This window comes from Clupea harengus, chromosome 11, assembly GCF_900700415.2.
Source record: "Clupea harengus chromosome 11, Ch_v2.0.2, whole genome shotgun sequence".
NCBI lineage: Eukaryota > Metazoa > Chordata > Actinopteri > Clupeiformes > Clupeidae > Clupea > Clupea harengus.
Window position 1 is genome coordinate 610,682 of NC_045162.1, and position 25,000 is coordinate 635,681.

Consider the following 25,000-nt stretch of genomic DNA (forward strand, 5'->3'; position numbering starts at 1 on the left):
ACGCGTGGTCGACTTGCAGCCCGCCATCAGCCGGTCCAGGAACCAGAAGCACGGGAACACCAGCGCCCAGCCGGCGGCGTGCAGCCCCGACACACACCCGCTGGAGAACGGAGACGCACGCAGGGCCATGCCGCTCGCTCGCTCGCGCGCGCGCGCGCGCGCGCACACACACACACACACACACACACACACACCTGAGAACACTCCTACATACACATACACACAATTAAAAAACTAGGCGGACAAACAAAACATGTACACACACACACACACACACACACACACACACACACACACACACAGGGGACACACAAACAACAAACACACGAAACACACCCACACCCTCAACACATCCAAATCACATTCACATGTAACACTCACACACTCTCACACACACACACACTCATATCCAGCAGGGCGGGTGGGAACAGACTGGGAGTCCTGTAAAAACACAAAACAAGAAAGGTATTTAAAATGGTCATGCTGAAGAAACACTCAAATACAACATACTCTCCAACAGATAGTCTCAAATAATTATTTTGTTTACTGTTGTGCTAGTATACACACCATGAATGCGTCATTACTACATAACTACACTCATATGAGTTACATAACGATCAGACACACACAGCCGGAAATGTATTATTACAGTTAAGGCTTTCATTTACACTCGACCAGACACGCGTCTGGTGACGTTCACAGGCCAGTCTGACTCCATAGAACAGCAACATTTCAAGCCCAAAGTCTGCTCACACACCAGATCGCAAGTCTGCTCACACACCAGATCGCACACGCCATCGCTGTACTGGAGTCGGACGTCCTGACACAGATACAGTTTTAGGCGACTATGAAGGGGGTCACTGAGCCTCGCCTTCAAAAGGAGCCATCAAAAAGCAACCAGTCATCGCGTCAGCAGGATATAATCTAACGGCAAACCAATAAAAGCACATTTCAACACAGACACAGACACAGTCAGCCGTACCTTGCACGGAGGCCAGGCGGGAATCCGAACAGACACAAATCAGCGGAGTAAAACAGCTACCGAACCGCACAGCGCTGCCTCCCGGTGATCGATACCCCAGTTTACATTTCCCCGCCGCGAGGCAGGTCCGGTGACGAGAGGCACGCGAGGCATACGGCGGGTGGTGGTGTGTTGGGCTCGGGGTGGGACGGACGGGCGCGGTTGGAAAGGGAGCGAGATAAAGACGTTGAATGTTGCCGTTCTGCGAGTTAATCCAGTCCCCACCATCTGCACGCTTACACTAATCGCTCCAAGTACAACGGAAATGACAAGCCTGCATTCAGTGCGGTTACTGGGGCACACGGCTGGAAAGGAGGTCGGCGGCGTCGTGCCGCTGCCTAGTAACCCAAATGTAGAGCAGCATCTCTGACGCGACGACCGGCAGACTGACAAAGCAGCATCGCGAAAGACTTGTTTCTGAACACCGTCACCGTCACCGCCACCGGCTCAATCATCCATCCCTCCAGCAGAGACCCTTCTCTGTGTTTTGTTGACACGGGGCTTGCTGGAAACGCCCCCAACATAAACAACTATGTGTGTTACTGAATGCTAGTTAACGTTATCTAGATAGCTCAGCTGACCAGACCGATTACCTGTTAGCTAGCACGGCTGCGCGGGTAGCTGACTATTGTCCGGTTTACCGGGTCACCGCGGGCTCCGTTTGCGTTAGCTTAGCGGTGACGTGTCCACATGTGAAGCCCAATATCCCGTCCCTCTTCCCCCCCTGGACTGTACCGGGGGGCGCCGCGTTAGCTAGCTAGCACCTCTGCTCTGATTTCCTAGTTGTGGGCTTGTGGGTAGTAGTCGACTCAGCGCTAGCCAGGTAAGCTAGTCAGAGAGTCAAGTTGGCGTTCCTCAGAACACCACAGCAGTCAGTCCATGTGGTGAACCGGTGTCAAATTGAAACTAAACAAAATTCTATTTGGATGCAAAACATAAGAGGACAGGTCAGATTCGTCTCGGAAACAACGAAAGAAGATGAAGACAGACACCCATGTTTTATCAGCAGTTGGGAACCTTTGACAGTTCGCTGCTTCCTGCCCAGTTACCTCCCTTACGTTCTCTGCCATAAACTCAGCTCGCTCTCTCGATAACGTCAATGTTAGATCGTCACAGCATTACCGTTATCGTTAGCTTTTTGTCTGTACATTTCTCAATCATAGGATATTAGGGGTTTGTCATTCCGACAAATTCTGTAATTGAAAAAGTGTACCGGGTCATAGTTAAAGTTTCTTGCTCGTCTCCCTCCCCTCACCTGTAGTGCGCGCCAGCGGTTTCTTCAACAGGTCAGAATCGGGTGCGCGCCCCGTGCTCGTGCACGGATACTTATCTGAGCCATTTGAGGAAATGAGCTTCGCAACAGAGAATTGGAAGATCCAGAGTTTCATCATCAATCATACAATTATTTTATGTAATTACCTCATGTATTGTGGTGTGCAGCGAGCATATTGTGTGTGTGTGGGTGGTGTGTGTGGGTCCGAGATGCAGAAACCCTTCCCATATTCGGAATATTCTTATCTTCTTCTTGCCCTCGGTCTTATGCCCGCATATATAAGGCCGTACCCTGTGTCTTGTGCCCGCATATAGACGTGGACAGAATTGTTGGTAAAACCCACAATGGTCACTGAAATAACTTGAAACTGACAAAAGTAATAATAAATACAAATGTACTGAAAGTTAACTAATGAAAATCAGACATTGCTTTTGAATTGTGGTTCAACAGAATAATTAAAAAAAATAAAATAATGAAACTGGCCTGGACAAACTTAATATTTTGTTGCACAACCTTTTGAGGCAATCACTGCAATCAATCGATTTCTGTAACTCTTAATGAGACGTCTGCACCTGTCAACAGGTATTTTGGCCCACTCCTTGTGAGCAAACTGCCCCAGCTGTCTCAGGTTTGAAGGGTGCCTTCTCCAGACTGCATGTTTCAGCTCCTTCTCACAGATGTTCAATAGGATTTAGATCAGGGCTCATAGAAGGCCACTTCAGAATAGTCCAATGTTTTGCTCTTAGCCATTCTTGGGGGTTTTAGCTGTATGTTTTGGGTCATTATCCTGTTGGAGGACCCATGACCTGCGACTGAGACCAAGCTTTCTGACACTGGGCAGCACATTTCGCACCAGAATGCCTTGATAGTCTTAAGATTTCATTGGACCCTGCACACATTCAAAACACCATGTGGCAGATGCAGCAAAGCAGCCCCAGGACATAACCGACCCTCCTCCATGTTTCACAGTAGGTACAGTGTTCTTTTCTTTGTATGCTCCATTTTTGCGTCTCTGAACATAGAGCTGATGTGACTTGCCAAAAAAAGATCCAGTTTTGTCTCATCTGTCCAAAGGACATTCTCCCAGAAGCCCTGTGGCTTGTCAATATGCCTTTTGGCAAATTCCAGTCTCGCTTTTTTATGATTTGCTTTCAACAGTGGAGAACTCCTCGTTCGACTTTGGCTCAAACAGCGACTGATGGTGCAATCTGACACCGATGTACCTTGACCTTGGAGTTCACCTCTTATCTCTTTGGAAGTTGTTCTGGGCTCTTTGGTTTCCATTCGTATTATCCGTCTTTTCTATTTGTCATCAATTTTCCTCTTGCGGCCACGTCCAGGGAGGTTGGCTACAGTCCCCTGGACCTTAAACTTCTGAATAATATGTGCAACTGTAGTCACATGAATATCAAGCTGCTTGGAGATGGTCTTATAGCCTTTACCTTTAACATGCTGTCTATCATTTTCTTTCTAATCTCCTGAGACAACTCTCTCCTTAGCTTTCTGTGGTCTACGTTCAGTGTGGTACACATCCTTATACCAAACACCACAGTGACTACTTTTCACCCTTTAAATAGGCAGACTGACTGATTACAGGTTTGAAGAAGCCTGTAATGCTAATTAGAGGAGACACCTTAGTTTAACATGTCCCTATGGTCAAATTATTTTCAGTCTTTTCTAGGGGTACCATCATTTTTGTCCAGGTCAGTTTCATTCGTTTTTTTTAAATTATTATTCTGTTGAACCACAATTCAAAAGCAATGTCTGATTCTAGGTCAAAGATACGACAGACTCTGTGATCAATATTTATCAATCAGTATTTATTCACAGTACTGTTCCTCCTCCAGCCAGCCCCCACCTGCCTGTGTGACCTGAGACACGTGGGGAAGACGGAGTGGATGAGGGAGTGTGTGTGAGAGAGCAAGAGAGTGTGTGTAAGAACAGGGGTCGTGAGGCGTGTCTACCACGGGAAGAGGCGTGTCTACCACAGGAAGAGGCGTGTCTACCACAGGAAGAGGGGCTTCCCGTCCTGGTGGGCCAGGTAGCAGAGACAGGTGTGCAGCAGGAGCACGCCCTTCAGCAGCCGGGCGGGGACGGTGTTGACCACCAGGCGCCGCAGGTCCTCCGGGCTGCCGTAGCCGTCGCGCCGGGCGCGGTGGGGGTCGGGCCGCTGGCGCAGGATGCCGTAGGTGTTGACGATGAGCTCGGTGAAGGAGGGGTGGACCTGGGCGTTGTAGCCAATCCTGCCCAGACGCTCCATAACCTCCACCCAGCGATCCGTCACCTGGGCCAGGAGGCCCTCGTCCACTTCACCCGTCACAGGGTGTGTGCACACCTGCCAAGGAGACACACACACACATCACACACACACACATCACACATCACACATCACATACATACATCACATATACATATACACATACACATACACACACACACACACACACATCACATACATACATCACAGAGCAGATTTACACACACACACATCACATACATACATCACATACACACTCACACACATACACAACACATACACACACAGCACATTTACACACACACACACATCACACACACACTCACACACACACGTAACATACACACACACAGAGCACATTTACACACACACACATGACATGCACACACTCACACACACACACACATAACATACACACACACACATCACATACATACATCACAGAGCACATTTACACACACACACACACACACATCACATACATACATCAAATACATACACACCACATACACAAACTCACACATTTACACACACACACAGAGAGCACATGCACACACACACACACACACACACACACACACACACACACACACACACACACACACACACACACACACAGTGCATACACACACACACACACACACACACAAAGGTATGATAGGATGTCTGAATTCCACTACACTCACTTAAGTTGCACAGCATACCCTGACTGGCCAATCAGAGTTTAACACACAAAGAGCTAAATCCACACTAAAGCAGCTGGAATCACGGTGCTGCCATCACCATTCACTCTTTAAGGTTCACACTCTTTAGGGTGTATGTGTGTGTGTGTGCCGTCACCATTCACTCTTTAAGGTTCACACTCTTTAGGGTCACCATTCACTCTTTAGGGTGTATGTGTGTGTGTGTGTGTGTGTGTGTGTGTGTGTGTGTGTGTGTGTGTGTGTGTGGATCCCCCGCCCCACAGGTGTGTGCAGGTCCAGGTGTGTGTGTGTGTGTGTGTGTCCTCACCTGTCTGATCTTGTGGCGGATGTTCAGCACGGTGAAGCCGTAGAGCCGGTGCTGCGTCTGGAACACGTGAGCAAGAATCCTGCGGTCCAGCTGGAACGCTATCTCCCCCACCAGCCGCTCTGGGTCTGAGCAGGACACACACACACACACACACACACACACACACAGGCAAGGACATACACGCACACACGCACACACACACACACACACACACACACACGCACACACACACGCACACACAGGCAAGGACATACACGCACACACGCACACACACACACATACATACACACACACACACACACACACACACACAGACACAGACACAGACACACACGCACACACACACGCACACGCAAACGCACACACACACACTCATGCACACACACAGGCAAGGATATACACACATGCACACACACACACACGCACACACACGCACACACACACACACACACACACACACACACACAGGCACGGATATACACACATGCACACACACACACTCTCACTCCAAAACATACACACACACACAGGTGCATGTATACACACACACACACACATACACACACACACACACACACACACACACAGAGGAGACAAAACAAAACTGTTAACCCTTGCTGATAAGCAGAGGCAGTGTCTAGCAGTCAGGATTCATACAGATCAGCCCATAGACATATCTATATATCTATATCTCTATATCTATCTATATATGTCTACAGATCAGCCCACACGGTGACCTTTGACCCCACACGGTGACCTTCGACCTCCTGACCTTTGACATGCTGCACATAGCGGTCCTGCTGGTCCTCGTCCAGGCGCGCGCTCTTCAGCACGGACTTCCTGGCTGCGGTGATCTCCAAGGGAGACGAGGTTCTGAGCGGCCCCTTCAGGAGCTCACTAGTAAAGGTGCCCTCGTCTAGCGTGTCGTCCCACGTCACCCCGCTGCTCTTCACCTCTGGGGGGGTCATTTTATCATCTACCATTTACCATCATTTTATTTTTATTTTAATGCCCTCATCAACATGGAAAAGTGGATTGGCTTGCTTTAAGCAAATGTTTTATTTTATTGAAAACCAACATTGCCAAACAGGGCGGTACAAAATAAAATTATAAAGTGCACATTTCAGGTAAACAAGGACTCAGCCTATAGTGCAGTTAAACCATGGCTTAATATTTTCTTTTTTTCAAGTTTGCTGGGAACATAGCAGTCAGGCTTCTTATTTCAGAAACAATGAACCGTAACAGTTAGGTTACCAATAAAAGGTAAGCCTACTACTTCTTTGCTTTCAGCCAGCTGCCTGTTGACATTTTCAGACAACAGTGAAGCTCGCTTCTTTTGCACAACACAACTTTTAAAAGTAAACTTTCCATTCAGAAGCTTTTTATCATCCATTTCGCCGTATCGCGCTCACCATTCACTCAAACCGTAACGTTAACCTACTACACAGTTTGCGAGGCCAAAAAGAACGTTAATCTAAAAATAATAATAATAATAATTAACGGCGTTAAAATGGGTTTGCGTTAACGCCGTTAATAATGCGTTTAACTGACAGCACTAATATATATATCTGAGCTCAACAACAATCAAATTACACTCCTTCCCATTCACGCCCCTGAAGCAAGGCTTTGATTGGCCGGAATTGTTTATGTTAATTGTTAATCTCGATGTGGACACCTTATATATTTAGGAAGAAAGTCACTGTCATCTTCATATTGGGATACACTGATCCTATTTGACATGTAGGTCTACTTATTGGGATGCATTAGGAAACTCAAGCCAATCTCCTTCAGGGAAAAGAGCACAGTTGTGTTTCGTCCGCTAGCTTTGAAAACAGCTTTGATTCCTATTGGTCTGAAGAGAAGAACGCGAGATAACTGTGACGTTAGCAGCTAGAACGTTAACGCAAACTCCTCACAAAACACCGAAGGTTACTCAGCTAAATAGTGTAGCTACACCCGTTGTTATTATTATTTAGCTATTATTTAACCTGCTAAATAGTGTACACCCGTTATTATTATTAAGCTATTATTTAGCCTGCTAAATAGTGTACACCCGTTATTATTATTAAGCTATTATTTAACCTGCTAAATAGTGTACACCCGTTATTATTATTAATCTATTATTTAGCCTGCTAAATAGTGTACACCCGTTATTATTATTAAGCTATTATTTAGCCTGCTAAATAGGGTACAACCGTTATTATTATAATTATAATTATTACTAGGTACTTGTTGTTGGAACTGACAGCCAATGTATCTGCAGGGACAGATTAAACCGTTTCCATATTTCCATTTCGTTTTGAATAGTATGACCACAGAATTTCTGTTGCGACAGACAGCTGCATTTCACGGCGTTGCTGTTAATACTGTGGGGAGTTGGGGTTGTCATTGTAGTTTCCCTCTTGCACAAAATCATACATTTCAAGGGGGTTCACACGGAATTGTCATTGCTGTGGACTAACGTAATCAGCTTCCAGCTCGGGCCTGTCGCGACGCCCATAGACATATATACATGTACGTCTATATATGTCTATGGCGACGCCGCTGTCAGTTATGTGGCACAGACACACCCGTGGCTACACCCATGGATTGTACTTTTAGAGTCCCTGAACATTCACTTCTAAGGAGGATTGGAGGGGCCATATCTCTTCCATTGCAGATCTCTGGCACCCTCTAGTGGAACATGTAGCTTACTGCATAGATAAAATGTGCGAACCCGCTCAGAAGAACACACCTAATGGACCGTGATCAATGGACACGTCAGTGCCGAAGAGTTTGGACCGGAGGCTCTGGTTCTCCTTCATCAGTCCCAGCATCAGCTTCAGGTCGTCATTCTCCTGCCTCAGTTTATCGTTCTGTAGCCGTAAGGACTCGTGGCTCTCCTCCGGATCCATCCGTTAACCTGCGCGCGCTCCTCCGTCTGGCCGCGTAAGCCAGGCCTGTCCAAGTTGAGACCTGTCCGCTAGTTTGTAATTTGCGATTTTGCGAGTTATGCAAATTAAAAAATATATATAAAACAATCGAGAATGTGGAATGTAAGCCACACAGGCTAGAGCTACTGACCTACGTTGAAATCTCGTAGGCCCGCATCCCATACGCCGCCATTATGATGTCAAACTTAAGCGTGTGCGTAATCGCCGCTATTGTTGATGTCCATATGTTGAGTTGGCGGGGCCAGCCAGCCTATTTATATTTACTAAAGTACTACATTGACTAATCTTTTGACAATACACCATTCACTGGCGTATTTACGGTGACTGTGTATTTAATCATTTTCTGAATCATGGTCACCCAGTAGCTCACGCTCACGTTGACACAAATGCGTATACACTCCAACCACCGCGGAATGGTCACGGGACGGCAGATCTCTCAGCATCAGGGCCTTTATGCTTTTTTAACTTCGCTGAGCGTCTGATGTCTTTGCCTTCTCTCCGCAGCAAGACATCGCAGGCAAGACTCTTTTCGGTCCGGGTGTCTCGGTGGTGGAATGACCTACCTATAGCTGTCTGCTCCAGTGACAGCCTTGGTCCGTTCAGAAATACCTTAAACTGGGTCTCAAACTGGGAGCACGTGGGCCGAGTGATCAGTCGCCTCTTGCGTTTCTAATGATTCACATCACATCACATCACACTGATTCACATCACACTCCTACAGCATCATCACAAACAGCCACAATTACACTTATAACAGATCGTCCAAAACTATTGCTTTTAATCTGTGAAATGTCTGTAATGTTTAACTCGTACAGGTTTAGCTCCGCCTGGTGTCGCGTGCAGTGCCGGCGGGCTGAAGCACCTGTCTGCCTCTCGCGCCCTTGCTCATGATATGTCTGTGACAACTGACTTTTCCAAACTTCATACCGTCCTGAGGCTGAAACATAACACACAAAGATGGCTGGCATCATCACCTGACGCCTAGGTAATAAATCTTAGGCACACATGCTGTCAGTGACGTTTTTAGACATAGCACATGTCCTCCCACCCTGCGGAAACCGAGACGAGATCATCCATACTTTCACCTCCATACCATCACCATACATGGATCCTGCTCGCGCCACACCCTTAGCGACGTCGGGCACTTCACGGCGCGTATTCTACAAACGATTCTGGGGGGGGGGGGGGGGGGGGGGGGGGGAGAGTTCCAGAAGTGTTCTAGGTCATAAAGAAAAGGTTCTAGAAACTTCAATTGTTCTTCACTTGGTGCAGTTCAGTGCTGCACTTGGAATCTTGAGATCTCACCGGAACTGATGTCTGTGGCTGCAAGAGGCTCACGGAAGTGTGATAGTCTTATTAGAGTTCTGGAGTTTGTGTGTGTGTGTGTGTGTGTGTGTGCTTCCCTTCCTCCAGAGCTGCAAGCTTTCACGCACCCACACATCCTTATTCACCAGAATAGTATGCCATAAGGAGACTCAGATAGGTATGTTTGTAAGATTTATTTGATTTGATTCTTAAATGATAATTTCCTCTGAACATGAGAATGTAAAAATACACTTTCAGTGGTGTGAGTGAAGAAACCAAGCTCACTGGACATCTAATACATAAAATGTCCACTTGACAAGTATCTCTCCTCAGAAAATGTTCAAGTATAAAATTGACAAACAATGTAAAATACCTCTTTAGAGTGTGTGTCTCCCTGTGTGTGTGTGTGTGTGTGTGTGTTTTGCAGAGGATACACATGGCAGCTATTCCAAGTACATTCTCCTAGCAACACAAAGCCACAGGGCTCTTATTTCAGGAGGTTTACCACATACACCCAGGGGTGTCACTAAACCACGTGCTTGAAATACCCCCCTGATCTGATGAGCCTGTGGCAGCCCTATGTAGGTCTCCTTTTGGCCACTAGGGGGCATGAGACACACATGGGAATCCCAACCTGAGCACTCCTGAGAAAAATATAAAACTAACTTAGACAATGCCCCCCTACTGCAGACATACACACACACACAATTTTAAAATATAAAACTTACTTAAACAATGCTCCCCTACTGCTGACACACGCTTTATAAAATGACAGCAAGAGAAAATCTGCTCTCCAAAAAGCCTTAGTAATAAAACTAGAGCTTCTGCCCCCCCCCCCCATGACTTTGTTCATTATAGAACATGCCCCCTATATATATACGTCTCTGTCTATATCTCTGTTCGATTGTGTGTGTGTATATCCGTGTGTGTGTGTATGTGTGTGTGTGTGTGTGTGTGTGTAGGCCCCAGGGAAAAGCTGTCGTCAGGTTTCACTTGAACTCCCATCAAGTTGCATTGGTATGTACACACACGCACGCGAACACACACACACACACACACACACACACACACACACACACACACACACACACACACACACACACACACACACACACACACACACACACACACACACACACACACACACACACACACACACACACACACACACACACACACACACACATATGATATCATATGGTCAAGTGTAGTGGTGTAATGCACATTCACATAATGTCACGTACAGTTACAGCATCCTTAGACTCATGTTTCGATCAGAAACAAACAAACAAACAAACAAACAAACTGTTTACAGAGCCCAACAGGAAACAAATAACAACAGACATCTTCAGAGATGCAAACATACAAACATAAATTAAATTCCTACTAAATAAATATTAAATACTGTGAAGAAAACAGACATAAATCTAAATCATTATAATGATGCCAAGAGCAAACATGAAAGTCAAATCTCCATTTTATTCCGAGCCTGAGCACCTCTGCCAGGCTGGAACCGAAAGGGCTCATCCCTCAGTACCTGCACATTCCTCCATTCCCTTTGTGTGTGTGTGTGTGTGTGTGTGTGTGTGTGTGTGTGTGTGTGTGTGTGCGTATATTCTCGATACTGCTTGTGTGTGAGAGGTATATGGTTCTGTGTGTGTTCACTGTACTTTATAGTTTGTGCATTTAACTGACTGAAGGTTGGTACTGGCTGTGTGTGTGTGTGTGTGTGTGTGTGTATGTGTGTGTGTGTGTGTGTGTGTTCACTGCATGCGGTCTGTCTGCATCTGATGTTGTTGGTACTGGCTGTGTGTGTGTGTGTGTGTGTGTGTGTGTGTTCACTGCATGCGGTCTGTCTGCATCTGATGTGGTTGGTACTGGCTGTGTGTGTGTGTGTGTGTGTGTGTTCACTGCATGCGGTCTGTCTGCATCTGATGTGGTTGGTACTGGCTGTGTGTGTGTGTGTGTGTGTTCACTGCATGCGGTCTGTCTGCATCTGATGTGGTTGGTACTGGCTGTGTGTGTGTGTGTGTGTGTGTGTGTGTGTGTGTGTGTTCACTGCATGCGGTCTGTCTGCATCTGATGTGGTTGGTACTGGCTGTGTGTGTGTGTGTGTGTGTGTGTGTGTGTGTGTGTGTGTTCACTGCATGCGGTCTGTCTGCATCTGATGTGGTTGGTACTGGCTGTGTGTGTGTGTGTGTGTGTGTGTGTGTTCACTGCATGCGGTCTGTCTGCATCTGATGTGGTTGGTACTGGCTGAATGCGGCGGCGGTTGCGGAGGCCGACGGTGCCGGTGACTGCAGGGGCTGCTGCACGGCGTAGCCGTACCCTCCGGACGCCACGTAGCCGGTGGCCGCGGGCGAGGCGGCGAAGGGGTACTGCTCGTAGGCGGCGGCCGACGCGGCGGCGGCAGCGGAGTACTGGGCGTAGGCGGTGCCGCTGTAGTCCAGGTACGGCGAGGCGGCGGCCGCGGGGCTGGCGGAGGGCGGCTGCACGTGAGGGATCACCACGCTGGGCTGGACGAACGCCTGGGGGTACATGTAGTGCGCCGGGATCCTGCAGCACAGCAAAGGTCAAGGGTCAGAGGTCACAGCAGCTCAGGGCAAACAGAACACGCTCCCACACACACACACACACACACACACACACACACACACACCAGCACTGGAGCCCAGGAACTTCAGCAGGGCTGATGGGGTTACGGGGTATAGGGTTGCCATAACAACACAGAGGGCAGACCTGCGGGCATCCAACATACCTACAGGTGTGTGTGTGTGTGTGTGTGTGTGTGTGTGTTACAGGTGTGATTGTGTGTGTGTGTTACAGGTGTGATTGTGTGTGTGTGTGTGTGTTACAGGTGTGATTGTGTGTGTGTGTATTTCTGGTTGGGTTCAAATGTAAATGAGGTTGTGATGGTTTTAGGGTGGTGGAAGTTGAAGGTGTGTGTGTGGTGTTGTCTAAGGTGTGTGTAAGGTGTGTGTGGTGTGTGTTGTTCAGTGTGTGTGTTCTCTTGCATTAGAGAGGTGAGCTCCCTCATGGCAACCCTATAGAGTCTGCAGCCTAAGCACACCAGGTCCGGCTCAACACACTCCGACACACTCCGACACACTCCGTACCTCAGAAGAGGGCCAATTGTTGGTGATTACTAAAGCAGGCGTCAAACAAACCAAAATAACCAAATACACCCCAAAACACCAAACCAAGGAAAACACTGCAAACTACCAAACACCCCAGAACACCAAAACACTACAACCGCACACCAAACCCTAAAGAACCCTCACCAGCGCCCGCCCGGTGGCCTGGCCACCAATCCGCACCCAAAAACACAAGTGTGTGTGTGTGAGAAGGGAGCGGGACAAAGTGTATGCAAGTCACTGTTGTGCTAACTTCAACATTTGTAAAATTTCGTAAGAGAGTGTGTGTGTGTGTGTGTGTCATTGCGTTGCGTCATTAATAACCACAAATCCATGAAACTACATTTTACATACAGTGGGGAAAATAAGTATTTGAACCCCTGTCGATTTCGCAAGTTTGGCCACTTGCAATGAAATGTGTGATCTATAATTGTAATGGTAGATGTATTTTAACAGTGAGAAATAGAATATCAACAAACAAATCCAGAAAACTGCATTTTATAACATTTATGACTTTATTTGTATTTGATGCAGAAAATAAGTATTTGAACCCCCAAGCAAACAGCAAGAATTCTGGCTCCCAATGACCATTTATGTGCCCAAGAAGCACACAGATTAGTCCTCATTAGGCCTAACAAGGTACACCTGATCTCAACTGGTGACGTGTATAAAAGAAACCTGTCCAAAGAATCATACTTCACACCTTCAACCTCACCACCATGGGCAAGACCAAAGAGTTGACCAAGGACGTCAGAGATAAGATTGTAGACCTGCACAAGGCTGGAATGGGTACAAAACCATCGGCAAGCAGCTTGGTGAGAAGCAGACAACTATTGGTGCGATTATTCGTAAATGGAAGCAACACCAAACAACTCTCCATCGCTCTAGGTCTGGGGCTCCATGCAAGATATCCCCTCGTGCGGTATCTGTGATCATCCGAAAGGTGCAGAATAACCCCAGAACTACACAGGGGGAGCTTGTGAATGATCTCAAGGCAGCTGGGACCACAGTCACCAAGAAAACCATTGGCAACACACTACGCCGTAATGGTTTGAAGTACTGCAGCACTCGCAAGGTCCCCCTGCTCAAGGAAGCACATGTACAGGGCTGTCTGAAGTTTGCCAATGAACACTTAAATGATTCTAAGGAGGATTGGGAGACAGGATGTGGTCAGATGAGACCAAAATCAAGCTCTTTGGCATCAACTCGACTTGCCGCGTTTAGAGGGGGAAGAATGCTGAATATGACACCATCCCCACCGTCAAGCATGGAGGTGGAAACATTATGCTTTGGGGCTGTTTCTCTGCCAAGGGTACAGGACGACTCCACTGCATCGAGGGGACTATGGATAGGGCCATGTAACGTGGAATATTGGGCTTGAACCTCATTCCCTCATTCCCTCCCATTGAAAACGCAACCTTAAGGATTTGGAGAGGATCTGCAAAGAGGAGTGGACCAAAATCCCTCCTGAGATGTGTGTAAACCTGGTGACCAACTACAAGAAAAGTCTGACGTCTATGCTTGCCAACAAGGGTTATTCCACCAAGTACTAAGTCATGTTTTGCTAGGGGTTCAAATACTTATTTTCTGCATCAAATGCAAATTAAGTCATAAATGTTCTAAAATGCAGTTTTCTGGATTTTTTTGTTGATATTCTGTTTCTCACTGTTAAAATACACCTACTATTTCAATTATAGATCACACATTTCTTTGCAAGTGGTCAAACTTGCGAAATCGGGGGGGGTTCAAATACTTATTTTCCCCACTGTATGAAGATAGAGGAATGGGCGCGTGTATTTTTATGATTGCGTGTGTGTGTGTGTGTGTGTGTGTGTGTGAAAAAGCGCGAGAGAGAGAGAGAGAAAGAGAGAGAGAGAGAGAGAGAGAGAGAGAGAGAAGTTATGGTGGCTCTTTGTATCTGGGCAGTTTTGCTTTATGTACTGAGGGAAACCTCCCAGCAACATGCAGAACAACAGGTGTTAGAGTGTTATATCTGTCCTCACACACACACACACACACACACACACACACACACACACACACACACACCCACACACACACACACACACACAACAAGAGTGACAAGAGGGTCTGGAGTGGCTATTTTCAGCCACCCTGACATTCTAGAAGGACAGGCAGGGTGCCATAGCGAATGTGGGTACACACACACACACACGCACACACACACACACACACACACACCCACACACACACACACACACACACTGCAACTCATCCTCATGTCTGCCAAGAGGTCTGCCATCCTTTCAGAAGTTTGTTTGTCTGATTCTGTTAGCTCTACTGCTAGCAATCCAGCTAACAGTTTTACTGCTAGCGCTCCAGCTAAAAACTCTGCTGCTAGCGCTACAGCTAACAGCTCTACTGCTAGCGCTCAAGCTAACAGCTCTACTGCTAGCGCTACAGCTAACAGCTCTACTGCTAGCGCTCAAGCTAACAGCTCTACTGCTAGCGCTCCAGCTAACAGCTCTACTGCCAGCACTACAGCTGCTAGCGCTCCAGCTAACAACTCTACTGCTAGCGCTCCAGCTATCAGCTTTACTGCTAGCGCTCCAGCTAACAGCTCTACTGCTAGCGCTCCAGCTAACAGCTCTACTGCTAGCGCTACAGCTAACAGCTCTACTGCTAGCGCTCAAGCTAACAGCTCTACTGCTAGCGCTCCAGCTAACAGCTCTACTGCCAGCACTACAGCTGCTAGCGCTCCAGCTAACAACTCTACTGCTAGCGCTACAGCTAACAGCTTTACTGCTAGCGCTACAGCTATCAGCTCTACTGCTAGCGCTCAAGCTAACAGCTCCAGACTGCCTCACTGTTAGCCAGAAGTTCCCCTTCTATGGTCATTCTCAGCTCGATGTCACTTCTCTCTGTAGTCTCTCTGTTAGCTTACACTTACTTGTCACCATTCACCAAACATCTATAATAAGCTAAAACACTTCTATTGTAGGCTAAAGCTTTAAACCCCCTGGTATGACCAAACTCTGGCCCACAGATGTGTGCATTGACTCTCTTAGCTAACAGATGACTGACTTTGCTGGATAAGAACTCTTAGTTTAAATCGACTCCTGGTGTTCAGACATACACTTCTGGTAACAAACATATTTTACTAATTCAAAAGATTTAACTGTTAGTGGGCTTCTGTCTGTACACTGTACTGTGAGAACAGTTCGACAATAGGATGAACCCAAGAACAGACAGGAGAAGACTGGCGCTGTGTGTGTGTGTGTGTGTGTGCGCGCGCTGGACTGGGACTGAATCTCTTGGGTTGAAGAGACAGACGGGTTGGTGAGGGGGCAAGAGCAGGTTTTGGGGAGGGCGCCGTGTGTGTGTGTGCGTGTGTGTGTGTGTGTGTGTGTGTGTGTGTGTGTATGTATGTATGCATGTGTGTGTGTGTGTGTGTGTGTGTGTGTATTTTTGGGGAGGTGGCATTCACACCATGAAGCTCTGAATGTACAGGTATCTCCTTAAAGAACAGCATGTGTCTGTACTACTGTTCAAGTGTGTGTGAGTGTGTGTGTTTGTCTGTGGGTGAGTGTTTCTGTGTGGGTGGGTGTGCATGTGAGTGTGTGTGTGTGCGTGTGTGTGTAGCTGTTTTAGGCCACTGCTGGTCCGGTGCTGTGGTAATTTAGGCCTCCTCATGGCCGTCTCTGGGACACTCAGAGAGTGTGTGTGTGTGTGTGTGTGTGTGTGTGTGTGTGTGTGTGTGTTGGCCGTCTCTGGGACACTCAGTGATGTGTCTAAAGTTCAAGGCTAAATAAAGGTGCTTTGTAAATCACCACAACACATGGGTAATCTCTGGGCTTTGGGAATGTGTGTGTGTGTGTGTGTGTGTGTGTGTGTGTGTGTGTGTGTGTGTGTGTGTGTGTGTGTGTGTGTGTGCCACCTGTTGTCAGTGTGTCTGTTGGGATCCATCACTCGTGCAGTGGTAGATGTGTGTGTGTGTCTGTTGGGATCCATCACTCCTGCAGTGGTACGTGTGTGTGTGTGTGTGTGTGTGTGTGTGTGTGGGCCGTCTGCTGCAGCTGCTCCTGCCCTTTGAGGAACTAAATCTGAGATCCGGCACAACAGCCTATTTGGGTACATCTCTTCATCTCTCCATCTTTCCCCTCCCTCATTATCTCTCTTAAGGTAAGATTAATGGTGTTGAAGTATAGGTGACTCAGGTGAGTGTTGATGTTGATATTGATGTTGATGTGACTCAGGTGAGTGTTGATGTTGATGTGACTCAGGTGAGTGTTGATGTTGATGTTGATGTGACTCAGGTGAGTGTTGATGTTGATGTTGATGTTGACTCAGGTGAGTGTTGATGTTGATGTTGACTCAGGTGAGTGTTGATGTTGATGTTGAGGTGACTCAGGTGAGTGTTGATGTAGAGGGTGACTGCTTTTGTGTGTGGCGTGTGTAAGGTGTGTGTGGTGTGAGTAAGGTGTGTGTAAGGTGCAACAGCAGCAGTGAAGGGGGTTAACTAAAGGGCTTGGTGTGTGTGTGGCGTGTGTAAGGTGTGTGTGTGTGGCGTGTGTAAGGTGTGTGTGGCGTGTGTAAGGTGTGTGTGTGGTGTGTGTAAGGTGTGTGTGTGGTGTGTGTAAGGTGTGTGTGTGGTGTGTGTAAGGTGTGTGTGGAGTGTGTAAGGTGTGTGTGTGTGGCGTGTGCAAGGTGTGTGTGTGTGGCGTGTGTAAGGTGTGTGTGTGGCGTGTGTAAGGTGTGTGTGTGGCGTGTGTAAGGTGTGTGTGTAAAGTGTGTAAAGTGTGTGTGCCATGTGTAAGGTGTGTGTGTGTGGTGTGTGTAAGGTGTGTGTGTGTGGCGTGTGTAAGGTGTGTGTGTGGCGTGTGTGTGTTGTGGAAGTAAAGAATGAATGTAGACGCAACAGCAGTAGCGAAGGGGGTTAACTAAAGGGTTTGGTGTGTGCAAGGTGTGTGTGTGTGGCGTGTGTAAGGTGTGTGTGTGGCGTGTGTAAGGTGTGCGTGGTGTGTGTAAGGTGTGTGTGTGTGGTGTGTGTAAGGTGCAACAGCAGCAGCGAAGGGGGTTAACTAAAGGGTTTGGGGCGGAGTGATCGCCTCAGGATCTCCATAGCAACAACGTCACGGCAACAACAATCAGACAGTGATGTTACCCACAGATACAGGTGAGGTCACACTCTGCAGCACAATAAACCCTCTGAGCACAGCACAACACATCACAACACACACACACACACACACACACACACACACACACACACACACACCGCCACCATTACCTCAAGTCCACTATCCTCTCTGAGCAAGTGTCTCAAAGCCACACCAAACCAGTCCAACACACACAGCAGTCCACTGCCCTGGCAGAGGACATGGGAACACACACACACACACACACAACTGGAATCTCCAAACTGAAACAGCACCCATGCAGCCAATCACCGTGTTGTCCGTGTGTGTGCTTGAGTTCTAGGGACACACACACGGGCTCTGCCCCACAGAACACTCGCCCTCTGCTAGTCCTCAAGCCAGCCTGTCAGATCAGAGAGAGGTGAATTAAACATCACAGCAGCCAATCAGATCAGAGAGAGGTGAATTAAACATCACAGCAGCCTATCAGATCAGAGAGAGGTGAATTAAACATCACAGCAGCCTGTCAGATCAGAGAGAGGTGAATTAAACAATCACAGCAACCTATCAGATCAGAGAGAGGTGAATTAAACATCACAGCAGCCTATCAGATCAGAGAGAGGTGAATTAAACATCACAGCAGCCTATCAGATCAGAGAGAGGTGAATTAAACATCATTACAGGCAATCAGGTTGGAGACAGGTGAGGTACGCTCCAGCGCGTCCACCTGAAGAACCGCTCCCTAAACAGACATCACACACCTGACAAAAACATCACACACCTGACAAAAACATCACACACCTGACAAAGACAACCCACACAGAAAGACATCACACAGGGCCACTCTCAACAAAGACAACATTGGAAAGAAAGAACCAAAACCCAAAGAAATGCCAGAGGGCTTCTGTAACTCCCCCTCCAGCAGTGACTGCCCCTGGGACACTCCGAATCTCACCCCTAATGTCCTGATGTACGATTCGACCCAGACATTTTACACAATCATCACGATACGTGAAACGTCATGATTCAGGATGTGTGTGTGTGTGTTGTCACCTACCCATAAGGCCTCTGGATGAATGCTGGGTGGATTTGGGGCATTCCAAAGGAGAACCCTGCAACAAGAAGAGCCAGGATTGGTGGACAGCAACAAGAACAGCCAGGATTGGTGGACAGCAGTGGTGGAATGTAACAAAGTATTTTTACTTCGTTACTGTACTTAAGTAAATTTTTACGTATCTGTACTTTACTTAAGTAAAAATAATAGTGCATACTTTTTACTTTTACTCCATTACATTTTTTAGCTATTATCTATACTTTTACTTCGCTACATTTCTACAATATGTGTTGTTACTAGTTACATTTTATGAACACAGTTTCGCCAAAATGTTGCCTACACAAAACTATGGATTGCGTTGCTGTTTTGGAAGTTTAAACCAATCAGGTGGCTCTATCAACTCCAATGATATCAGAGTGCGCGTCTGGCAGCAGCACTAGCGGTAGCTTTGCCTGTTATAGTTGAACATTCAGCCTGACTACTGCCTATTCAACATGGATCCAGAGTCGGCCTGAACTGAGCCCTCTGATATGAGCCACCCTTGGCCCTATTCAAAAAAAAGGAGTTGCTAGCCTTCAATAATTCGCCCTCAAATTTAAAGTAGCATATCGAGGTAAGCAGAGTGATTGCTATGCTAAGTTAATGTCCCTGACTTTTGAATATTGATATATGTATTTAATTCGTTTACTGACATGATATTATAATGTTATCTAGCGAAATGCATGTTGACATACAGCAATAGCATCAAAAAACATGATTGTATCTTCATTATATATTTAACGTAGTGGTAAGATAAAGCTGGTAGGTTAGCTATGTCAAGCTAGCGTGCCTTGTTCTGTCCAGTTTTACAATCCAGTGTTTCCCCTAGGTTTACAGCTTTGGGGGGGGGGGGCACGGTGCGCGGCACGGTGCGCGGCGCGGCCACCGACACAAACGCTTAAAGGAATCATGGTGTTCATGTGTTTCTTTTAATGACAGCAGTCAATATAACAACTGAACAATTATTTTAACTGTACATTGAACTAAACATCGGAACATGTCTTTTTATGACAATTATCCCCAAAGTGTGCAGCTTTTGTCACTGCAGTTTACCTTTTTGGCCTTCTGGAAGAAAATGTTTTGAGATATTTGCGGCCTAAAATTCCTGATTTCGCAGGAGCTTTTCCAAAAAGTTCCGATGAAAGTTTTTATTTGTAGGTGTTTTTTGCAATGAAATTGCCGAAAACAAGTGAAAGTTGGGATATAAAGTTGCGAATTGTCCTCTTTGTAATTATAATTGAATTATTTGTTTGAAAAATAACAAAAGATTACCAGGACTACAAAAATGTAGCAGAATAGGCTTTACTTATCCACAACGAAGTGCACATGTTGGCATTACAAAAGGACCATCAGTAAGACTGAATAAAATCTTATGAATGTCTCAGCCTTCATATGACGCAAAAAAAGTGATCTGTCTCTAACGTCCGGCCTGTGTTTCTGCCGTTCTCATTCTATGCTTTTCAATCAGTTTTGCTATCCTTGTTTATTTATTTTATCCGTATAGGTGTTAATGTTCAATTTCATATATTAATCTAAAGTCGTCCAATTTAAAGTCATCCATTCTTCAACACTAGCTGCTACCTTATCTTCAAACAGAAAGTAACGTTAAATCTCCATGGCAACAGCTCTTGAGGGTTTGGGAAATAATCAGATGTATTGCTTCCTTCATTATTCACAGCAAAATAAATAATGTTCATTACATGTCATAGATTTATTACCAGACTCTATGTAAAAAGGGCCACGCACAACTCGCGGAAAATGATTAAAAAATGGAAGCCAGATCTATTTCTGAATTTTCGGTGCGGACATGGGCGTACGTTCTGTTTCCACGTCTGTTGTAGCCATTCTCATTAGGCCTCTTTCTCGACCCTACCTAGGAAAAGATCGCTGGATTCATGAACGCCTGGAAATGTGTTTTTTAAAGCTTAAGTGTCCGTAGCTGTGCACTGAACTTGCACTTAAGCCCAATTCTGTCCGCTGGTGGGAGCGTGCTCACCTGTGTGTGCGCGCACGTGTCTGTGTGTGTGTTTGTGCGCATCGTGGCGGAACTCCGCCATGCGTGATACAGAGAGCAGAGAATTGTAATCGCGCGACCATGTAGAGACAGAAATTACATGCCGTTGTGTAAATAAGATAAATAACATAAGGCTATTTATTTTGTTTAATAAAATAACAAGCTATAGACCTGTTCTATAGGAAAGGTAATCTTAAATGACTTCCGTTGTGACCTGGCGCTTTATAGAAAATAAAATTGAACAAAATTAACTTGACCTTCCAGGAGGGGCGGGGGGTGCCGTTGGGGGGGCGGGGCGCCCCCCTAATATAACGGTAGGGGAAACACTGCAATCACATTTGTTTTTCATGTTCCATGTTTCCCTTTTTTACACGTTTACAATTAAATAAAAGATTTAAAGATATCACATGGTGTCTTTATTGGTTTGTCTTAATGGTATTAACTTTGCAAATAATCCCTGGTAGATAACTTGTCATCCGCAGAATTGTAAGATATAGTGTGAACAGTATTACAGATGGTAGGCACAATAAGTACACCAACCTTTCCAATTAACAAATGTTGTTGTTTATAATTATTACTAGTAGTGACATCTGTAGAGGCATTTATTACCAGTAGCTATTTCTTTATCAAAATGACACAGCCTAGACATTGAGAGACAACCCATTGCGTGAGTACTTTTACTTTCAATACCTAAAGTAAATTTAAAAGTAAGTACTTTTTACTTTGACTTAAGTAGGATTGTTGATGTAGTACTTTTACTTTTATCTTCCTGGGTACTTGTACTTTTACTTAAGTACTAAACTTCAGTACTTCCTCCACCACTGGTGGACAGTAACACAAACACACACACACACACACACACACACACACACACACATTTCAGTTTAATCACATGAAGCACTCAGGACTGCAGGACTGTTAGAATTCTGATTATATCTATTTATGATGAGTCAGAGCGCCACACTACACTGCCCATCACACTAACTAGAGCGTGTGTGTGTGTGTGTGTGTGTGTGTGTGTGTACCAGCCTTACCTGGCTGCATGACCCTTGGCTTTGCCCCCAGGTAAGCCAGGTTGACGTTGGCCTTGCGGCCATCGATGATGGGGTTAGGGTCCTTACAGGCTCGGTCTGCTGACGCACGGTCTCCCATGGTCACCTACACACACACACACACACACACACACCACACGCACAAGACATTCAGGACAGGGCAGAGGACTGAAACTCCAGCTGTACTCCGAGCCCAGGGTACTGAATATGACACAGAGAGAACCCAGGCAGGGGAGGGGCGTCCCTCTCTACCTTCAAGAAGCTTTTGAAGACCCAACTCTTCAGAGAGCAGCTCCCTTCCTAACTGGCACCTTGACTAGCGCTTAACTTGCACTTGCAAAACAGCGCCATGGGGATCTGGTGGGGCAATGCCCCACGTGCCCCTAATGTAGAAACGCCACTGCACAGTAGTAAGCTAATATAAGGCTATTTAATATTAAGTTTATGTATCAGTGTTTCCCACAGGAAATGTGTTAGTTAGGCTTGTGATTGTCCTGGGAGATAACTGAAACATGTATCACGCCAAAATAATTAATGTAGTCCTTAGTGTCACATTTGTTTTGAGCTGTCCTGTTGGTTTGAATGCGACTAGAATTACCCATGTATGTACCTGTCCCTTTTAATTTTTAAAACTGAACTATATCTATATTCTTTCACTTTGAATTGAAAAGCTATAAAACACTAAATATACAGTATATTTACCAACCCTCAGCACATATGATTAGCATTACATAATTGGTTTGTTATTGAATTGAAGGTGTTCCATGAAATAAATATGACATTTTGAGTTTTTTATTTGTTATTTTAACAGGTTTACTCCTGTCGAGCTTGCATTTCTGGCAGAATATGCGAAGACTATGAACCTATGAGCCCTTGATGAGAGACGAATGTGGAAATGGGGTGGAGGTCTACTTGAATTCCAATAAAGTTTGAGAAAAACATGCTCTTCAAGTTTGTTGTCTTTGACAGCATTATTATAGTGTTGTATGACATTTTTTACCATGTCTTGGGCTCCATGTAGCACTCATCAGCTATTAAATTAAGCTTCTATTTCTTATAGTCGTGTCAATTATATTAAGTCCAACTAGTTTAGCTTTAAATGTTTTTATTTTTTTTTATTTTATTAAGATTACTTTTTACTTTTATACTTTAAGTACATTTTAGAGCCTGTACTTTTTTACTTTTACTTGAGTAAAGAGGTTAAGTCGATACTTCAACTTTTACCAGAGTATTTTTAAACTCCAGTATCAATACTTCTACTTGAGTAACGAATGTGTTTACTTTTGACACCACTGCTTGTACGTCGCTTTGGACAAAAGCGTCTGCTAAATGACTAAATGTAAATGTAAATGTGAATGTGGGGGGGGGGCGCTAATAGAACACTCGAACATGGGAGATGGAACGCTTGGACCAGCTCGCGGGGGCACTGTGCCACGGACACGGAATGCACCACAGGACACCGAAGCCTTTGCCAGATTACAGAGCCGCAACAGGTTACGGTCGATTCATTTTCGACTACAGGGGACAACTCGGCCTACACCGGAGCATAGATCACACCTTCGCCCACACGTCTCTCTCAGCTACAGACGCTGACAGATCTCACCAACTTCAGCTCCAAGCTCGACTCCACAATTACACAATCCAAACAGCCTGTTTACCTTTCACTACACTTAACCAACACACACCACGAGGGAAAGTGCACTCTTAATTTACGCTTTAACTCACACTTATATATTAAACTCTTCCTCGGGTTAAAGTGAGTATTTCAGCTCAAACAATGGTGTTATATTCCTAAAGGGTATATTTCGTCGCCATTCTAGTGAAGCAGTTTTTTTTCTAAGGGATATGGATGACAGGATTGGGCTACTTACGAATCCATATCCCCTGGACTTCCCGGTCTGTCGATCAGTGATCACCACAGCTTCTTCGATCTCCCCAAACACCTCAAAGTACTTCCTGAGGCTCGAGTCGGTCGTGTGGTACGGCAGCCCACCGACGAAGATCTTCGTGTAAGTGGTGTCCTTCTGGCCGGCGTGCATCTTCTCTCTACAGGATCACCGCTGGGGTGAGATCAGTCAACTACCGAAAAGTGTTTCCAAACAAACTTTAGGGGACTTGCATGGAGTGTCGGGCCTCGCGGTGATTGTAGTTTGTAGGCTTGTCGTTCCGCCGTAGTGCACCTGTTAACTTGCCAACCGTTAATTTCTGACAGTGTTGCCCTTGAATGAAAAGTTGCGCAGTAGCTCTGTCTGTCTGTTGCTTCACCCGCCGACTGAAGCTAAGCACGTGTGTGCTCCACCCCGACCCTCACCTCCCCTCCCCTCCCGAACCCCAATCCCCTCCCCTCGCGCACCCCGTTGGGTCACCGGGTCGGAACTGCCCTCCGCTCCTCCCGCACCCGGGGAACGAGAGCAGAAATTCAAGCGAAGTAATGCCACTCATTTCTATTTAAATCCCCCCCCCCCCCCCCCACACACACACACTGTGTGCATAGGACCTGTGTCGTTCTGTATTTTCAGCTTCATGTCATAGATGTCGGCTGGAGTTGTGAACTCATACATGCTGAGTAACGATGACGTGATGTCTAACTCGGTTTGTGTCATTTGTGTGGATCCTGTTGCGCTCTCACTGAAAACATATTACTTATATATAAACTTATATAAATTATAATACATTTCTAAAGGAGACTCAAGCTGGTAACTCACCTAAGACTCCTAGGCTATATGCTACGAGTAGATTAGCAGCCGAATAGTTTGCGATATTCTGTAGCAATCGCTTGTTGTGTTTTTCTAGACCATTTAATCTTGG

The 25,000-nt window shown here is 46.1% G+C and overlaps 3 protein-coding genes across 4 annotated transcripts in view; all 3 read right to left on the reverse strand.

Moving 5' to 3' along the window:
• The window catches only part of smpd5 (sphingomyelin phosphodiesterase 5), a 4,679-nt gene extending 4,533 nt beyond the window's left edge, over positions 1-146 (reverse strand). The window contains exon 1 of the mRNA XM_031576477.1: positions 1-146. This exon is cut by the window's left edge and continues 1,020 nt beyond it. Coding sequence (XP_031432337.1) covers positions 1-129 — 129 coding nt within the window. The 5' untranslated portion in view covers positions 130-146.
• A 3,949-nt stretch (positions 147-4,095) lies between these two features.
• LOC105911430 (speriolin-like protein) lies at positions 4,096-8,635 on the reverse strand. Its single transcript, XM_031576517.2, has 4 exons — positions 8,297-8,635; positions 6,335-6,517; positions 5,563-5,687; positions 4,096-4,629 (listed from the first exon to the last, which is right to left on the reverse strand). Exons 1-4 carry the CDS (start codon positions 8,454-8,456, stop codon positions 4,297-4,299), a joined length of 801 nt encoding a protein of 266 aa, XP_031432377.1. The 5' UTR covers positions 8,457-8,635; the 3' UTR covers positions 4,096-4,296.
• Positions 8,636-11,591: 2,956 nt separating this feature from the next.
• rbm24b (RNA binding motif protein 24b) lies at positions 11,592-24,561 on the reverse strand. 2 transcript variants are annotated; one of them, XM_031577048.2, is made up of 5 exons: positions 24,064-24,561; positions 22,175-22,298; positions 19,091-19,145; positions 12,038-12,356; positions 11,592-11,964 (listed from the first exon to the last, which is right to left on the reverse strand). In XM_031577048.2, exons 1-5 carry the CDS (start codon positions 24,229-24,231, stop codon positions 11,941-11,943), a joined length of 690 nt encoding a protein of 229 aa, XP_031432908.1. In that variant the 5' UTR covers positions 24,232-24,561; the 3' UTR covers positions 11,592-11,940. The 2 variants fall into 2 exon arrangements, with proteins under 2 accessions (XP_031432908.1, XP_031432907.1); XM_031577047.2 differs by having other exon boundaries at positions 11,592-12,356; positions 24,064-24,538.
• Between the last annotated feature and the right edge of the window lie 439 nt (positions 24,562-25,000).